This window comes from Quercus lobata, chromosome 8, assembly GCF_001633185.2.
Source record: "Quercus lobata isolate SW786 chromosome 8, ValleyOak3.0 Primary Assembly, whole genome shotgun sequence".
NCBI classification, from domain to species: domain Eukaryota; kingdom Viridiplantae; phylum Streptophyta; class Magnoliopsida; order Fagales; family Fagaceae; genus Quercus; species Quercus lobata.
Window position 1 is genome coordinate 41,380,685 of NC_044911.1, and position 6,767 is coordinate 41,387,451.

Below are 6,767 nucleotides of genomic sequence, written 5' to 3' on the forward strand. Positions count from 1 at the left end.
TAATTTTTTTAAAAAAATTTGTAAATTATAAATTATAAATTGTGTCATTTCTATTAAATACTTCAATTTAATTTCAAAAATATTCATTCCAAATCTCACTCAAAATTCACAATTCACAAAAATAAGACTAGTCTAAGGAAGACTCAACACATTTTGGGGCTAGATGCAAAAGTAAAATGTATTGTTACTTAATATTTTATATGTGATACATGAATTTTAAAAAAAAAAAAAAAAAATCCAACTTTTTTATATAATTTAATATATTCATTGGACTATTTTCATATATTTATATAATTCAGTAATGAATTTGTCTCAACATAACCGGTATTATTGTCTCCCTTTTTTATGCTACGTTAATCCTAATAATGGGTTTCTACCCAATGTATCTGACTTTACATTGTTTTAGATTCAAGTATGGATTCTTGTGTGTATGTGTATATATATATATATATATATATACATAATTTTACTAACGTACCCAAAACCCAAAAATAAAAAAAATCTAGCTACCATATGTATAACTTTTATTTTGGGGAACTAATTAAAAATACTATATAAATATATATCGGAGCCCATGTTCCCCCATGCCTCAAGTACTATCCAACTCAACTCACTTGGTGGTTGTATACATTTAACTTGGCAATCCTTTATAATGGAACACATTATTATGTATAAAGCCCCCCCAAATTTAATTTATTGCTACAAAATTACAAATTCATGATTTTTATACATAAAATTTAGGAGACATTTCTTCACAACACTCCCCTTATTGATCAAGAAAGCAGGGAGACGGTGACATATTGAAGAAATTAAATCCATAATTCATAATTATATAAATAACATTTAGACAATAGGGTAAACGGCTTCAGTGGCAATGAGACAAAGACCTTCCTTATCATCCGTACCTCGCAAGAATCTCATGTATCCATCCTCACCCCAATCAGTACCCCACGAATTCTTAATAAGCCAATAATCTAAACCATCATCACTGGTACCATAACCAACTATTGTAACATAATGAACATCATCGCGTAGATCACCACAAGCTCCTGCATAAACACCACTAGAATAGAATCGGAAATCGCCTCCAGTACGAATGGTAACAGCGACAGGTTGGTTTGCTACAGCTTTCATCAGTGATGTCTCACTAGACGCAGGGTACTCATAGCCCTTAATCTTAACTACATAATTTGACGCATCTTGTTTTTGACAAGTTTCATTGATACCACTATAAGGGTAGTTTTCCTGTGTGGTTAGGCCCCTTGTTGAAGTGTAATTGTAGCCATCTTCTGGCAATCGATAAGCACATCCATAGTATTCAATATTATACTTTCCATACGGTCCCATCTCCTCTACATAAACTGCACAATCCATGAGTTCTTGTACTGACAGGGAGAACAGTTTGCCTGTAGATATCTGGTGGATCCCCTCTATAGTTGCCGCGGCTGCGAAAGCCCAGGAACTTACTGGTGTTTTTCAAATACAAAAGCAACCAAAGTTAAAGGACAAGATTATGAGATAGTTACAATAAGAGAGTAAATATACATCGTTCTCCAATGCAACATTAACACAACAAATTTCACAATTTTTTTATTAAAAAAAAAAAAATTTGAATGTGGTAGAGAGTATGATTTTAGATAGAAGAGAATAGAGAAAAAGTATATAATTTTGGAACTAATTTGTTTGAAAATTCATAGCCAACTCAAAAATTTTGGAACTAAGGCTTGTTTACTATTGTTAATGTGGCAAAATGTGATTTGTGTAAAATCACTTTCATATAGAACCACCATTCATTAACATTGCTTTTTGAAAGTGCAAGCCCTAGTTAATTAGGTGCTAATTTACACCCCAAATTTTGATTATGGCTTAACCAGTTTTAAGCTAATCACAATTAATGAGGAATTTATGTGATTAACAAATTAGCTAAGCACGATGTGTTATCATAGAGAAAATCCAAGATTACACATGATGTATTATCAAAGAGAAAAATTCAAGAAATTGACATAAAAACCTCTGTAGCCCTCTAAGCTAGAAATGATTAACTAGTGAATGAGGTGAAATACAAGAATATACACACAAAGACCCTTCAATTCTAAGCTACCTAATGGGCCAATGTACTTTAAGCCTTCTAAGCTCCAGCTACCGTTAGACTTATCAGAGTCTTGTCTTCAACTAGCTTCCAAATTCTACAAACAAGCTAGATTGCACTTTCAAGCCTTATCGGCTGAAATTGGGCAAACTCCAATGGTTCCCAAGGGTCCAAACAATACTTACAACACTAAGGTGAAGAATAATGTGAAGGATCAAATCTTCTCTCATAGGATATGGTTATGGTGAAAGGGAGAAGGTAAAAAGAATAAGAATGATTTAGCTCTAGGGTTTAAGTATTTCTCTAACTCTACAATACGAGTTTCCTCACTACTAAAAATTGTGGGAATATGATGTACATGTAGTGGGTATGGGAAAGGTACATTAGGTAATCCAACTAACTAATTTCATTTTAGTACCAAGCCACTCACAGGACAACCTGTCTCGCAAGTTGTCTTGTGAGTTGCTCTCAATAAAATTTTGAATCCCCCTTGAGCAGGCCATATACATCACTTGTGGGTTGCTTGGTCTAGCGAGTTATCTCGCAAGTTGGCAGATCTAGATGCTCTTCATGATCTCTAAGCCCTACCCGCTTACAATAAAACCCACAAAATACATAGAAATTAAGCATAAAGAATTAAAGATACAAGGAAATTGGTACCAAATAAAAATAACACAATAAACACTTTTATTGTATTTTAATCACAACATGCCAACTGAGAAAATTAAACAAAAAAAAAAAAAAAAAGTGAAATTTAATTTGTCATATCTTATTGTCTTACCACAATTGTTGCCGGTGTCATACAAGACAGGCGTGACAGCTCCATTCTTTCTCCAATCCACGCTAGCAGGGAGTGTAGTCATATTTTCATACCTAAGAGAGGGTACTCTGATTTTCTTTAAATCATAATCATGAACACGCCTATCATCTATTGAATACCTATTCTGCCGAAAATCCCAAGGGAGTTGGTCAGCAAATTTATTAACGGCTAATTTGTATGGTCGGTTTGCACCATTGATATAATCAGCCATATAAGCATAGTCTCGGAATATCCCAAATTTGGATTCTTTTTCTCCAGCATCTTGATAATCTTTCCCATATTTTGATATCCATTGTTCAAATCTCTCAGACATATATGGATCGTCAATATTGGTGGACATAACCACTTGGAAAACCCATATCCGTACGAGGAAAAGAGATGATATGAATTGCTTTTGGTGCATTAAGGCCATTGTCTTCAACCACTCAATATGTTCTCCAAGTGAAAATGTAATGTTTTACAATGGAGATGGCTATGATTTTTGAGTGCCCAGCATATCTATATATATAGAGAGAGTAATGGAAAACGTATTCAAGACTTGCTTCCAGTTATTAATTTAAGTTCTATTAGTGACAGTTTTTCCTTGAGTTCATTTACTTTGCAAACATATATATCTTAATTTCGTTTTTCTTCCATTTTAATTCCGTTATTACATATTAAAGAATTAACTCAAATTAATGAGCCTTTTGATTGATTCGGACCCCATCATCTCAGCCTGGTAAAGGGATGAGTCCCAAGTTGTTAAAACCTGTTGATAGTGGGTTTCAAATTGATTTTATTTCATTTCAAGTTTGTCTATCATATCATAAGTTTAGTTAACATTCATTTCAAATTTCAAATTTCAAACTTAAAAATAGATTTGGTACGCTAAAGGCCTTGTAGCTGAATTGATACTTTCTCATGTATAAAGTGTTTGGGGGTCTAGCTAGGTGGAAAGAGTTCAAGCTGCGGGGTTAGCAACATGTTGTAATTATTTCTCAAAAAAAAAAAAAAAAATTGGTAGGACTATCAATGAGATAACACCAAAATTTTAAAAACTTCATTTTTGAGGCAATGTATATTTAAAATAATCAAAGTTAAAACTAATTTTAAAGGAAATGTATATAGTTTCATTTTGAACTAGTCTTTTGGATAAAAAATTATCAAAATTCAAAACAAAAACAATTAGTTAGAACCCCACATCCCTAAATATGCTGAGTTCTTTTATTCGAAAGAAATATTATATTTTTTGTAAGGACACGATTCTCTGGCGGCCCAATAAGGATGTTGGGCTCGCGTACGAAAGATCCCTCACAATATGATTTGTAGAGAGTGGGCTTGAAAAGCTAGCCGTTGATCACGGGGCGATGTCCGATCCTGGCTTTAGAGGAATTCAGGTAGAAAAAGGAGTTGGGCCTGAACATTTAAGCCCTAAGACGTCGCACCCTATGGGATGGGACTCCTCGGAGTTGATCCGAGGACCATTGAGGCCTTACCCTGGTTATCCAACGACGGACTTTCTTCAGTGAAGTCCGGTGTTGTTGAGATGTTCTCCCCCATGTGATCTTTCTTTCTCCGGTGGGATGGGATCCCTTTCAGATTTATTTACTTTCTTCTTTTATACTCGTCCGTGTTCATTGTCTTTCGTCCACGTGTAGGGTCAATCTTTACAAGACTGATATTTGTCCCATCAGTCTAATCCCAGAATTGTTGGGTATGGTTGATAAGGCTGCAGAGTACGGCTCTGTCATGTGTTGGGTCTTATCCGGAAGGGTAGTAAGGATAACTTCCCCAAGATATTTTGGATCTCCTTACAAATTCGTCCCTATACCAGTTTTATCCCTTCATTTCGGTGGGATTCAGGATCTGCCGAGGACCAAACTGTCCTCGGCTGCCTTCCAAAAATTGTTTTGTGCTCTGCACTGTAGAGCTTGGGCCACAGCTCTCCTCGGATTGGGCCTTCGGATTTTCCAGGAGCAATTGGGCTTGGTCCTTAAATTATTGGGCCCCACATTTTTCATTTGACATGGCCATTATTTATGTATTTTCTATTAGGTCAATGAATTTGTAGAATTGTATATATTTCCGTTTAAGCCATTAGTATTGATTTCCCATTTTTAGTTATTTTAAAAATTGTTGGCATGGGCTAAAAAAGAAAGAAAGAAAAAATGTGGCATGATTCTAATTGTATTTATAATGGTTTAATTCCCTTAAATCTTCTTATCTGTTAGGCCTCAAACAAGTTTTTTTTTTTTAGAATATCAAACAAGCTTTTAAATTATCTAATGGCTGAGCTCAATTGATTAACATGCATATTAGTACGTAGCTGAACACTATGAGGAAATTTGTGATACATTAATCCTTTGCTCTCTAAACCCCGGATTTTCATTCCGCCCTTTTTTAAGGAGTGTTTTCTCCTGTATAAGCAGCTACTGCCCCTCCTATATTGATTTGAATTTCGGCTTAAACTTGCTCTATTTTAGATTAAAGATAAAAATTGAATTTAAATTAAGCTTGGCGGCTAGATAATTTAAATTTGAAGATAAATTTGTAATTTACAAGTTTGTAATTGTAAGAGTAGTACAATAATAGAGTTTGTAATCGACAATAACTTTAAAAATTGTTTAAAGGATTTTTATTTTTATTTTTATATCCATAGTTTTTAAAATTTTTGATAAATTTATTTAATGGTAATTTAGGAAACCTTTAACTTACTATTTTTAAAGAAATAAGACATTTAATGATTTTTTTTTCTTTCTTCATTTTTTGAGAAGGATTTAATGTATTTTTCTTAAATAGTTAAATTTTCTAGGCAGGGCAAACAGTTTGGAACAAGGGAGAAACGAATTATAAGCATTTAGATAGGTCTTTTTAAAAAAAAATATATATATATTAATAAAAGAAAAGCAATCAGAGGCATTTAGATGAGCCTACTAAAATGCTTGGGGCCTTGGGCAAAGGAAATGAATGTGACCTAGGCTAGGCCTATGTCATTCGTATATAGGTTAGGGCCAAAATTATGGGCCCGCTTTGACCTGCTTGGCAATTGGACTAGTGGCTTAAGAGTCCTAGCTCCATCCATAGATTTTTTTGAACTTTAGGCCGAATATCATGTAGTTCCGTCTATTAGCAATTCGGTTTCTTGGGTTCTAGTTACAAATCATTTCCCAAATATGCCTTTTTATAGAAAATTATTATATACTTCCAAATTATGGTAACCTAGTGCTCTTTTATCTCACATTTATAATAAATTCAATCTTGAATTTAATTAGTAAGATTCATCATGAATATAAAAATGAAGACTATTACTCTTTTTCTATTAATAAATAAGTCTAATAATAGTTTACACTCTTGAAAAGTAATCATTTATGGCCAAAACCTACTGCGAAGGACCTATATGGAATGCAGGAGATGGTACTAACATCTTCTTTTGGTCTGATAATTGGCTTCCATGTGATCCCTTAGGTCTCTAATCTAGGGTCAGGGAATTTGATGAAAGTTTGAAACTATATGACTTAGGCCCTTCATTTGTTGTCCTTTGTGTTACCATTCGAGTTGGAACAAATGTTGCTTCCTTACCCTCTACCCCGAGTCACCCCCAATTGCCTGACTACCAAAATTGGGGTCATAACTCAGGCAGATTTTGTTCAGCCAAGTTTGCCTACAAACATAACCAAATTTTCCAATTCCCTCAAGCATCATGGGCCTGGTTGTGGAAAATACAAGTGCCACTTAAATTGTTATTTTTTTTATGGATCGAAATGTATGCATAATAGTTTAGCCACACAAAATGTTTTATTCCCTCACCTAATCTATAACCAAATTCCCTTGTCTTATTATGAATTCGAATGGAAAATGAATAATATATAGGATTCTCGT

At 33.9% G+C, this 6,767-nt stretch overlaps 1 protein-coding gene across 1 annotated transcript; it reads right to left on the bottom strand.

Annotated features, from left to right (window-relative positions):
• Positions 1-843: 843 nt before the first annotated feature.
• Positions 844-3,321, bottom strand: LOC115956882 (mexicain-like). Its single transcript, XM_031075155.1, has 2 exons — positions 2,871-3,321; positions 844-1,466 (listed from the first exon to the last, which is right to left on the bottom strand). The coding sequence occupies exons 1-2, from the start codon at positions 3,319-3,321 to the stop codon at positions 844-846; spliced, it is 1,074 nt and encodes a 357-aa protein (XP_030931015.1).
• Positions 3,322-6,767: the final 3,446 nt, after the last annotated feature.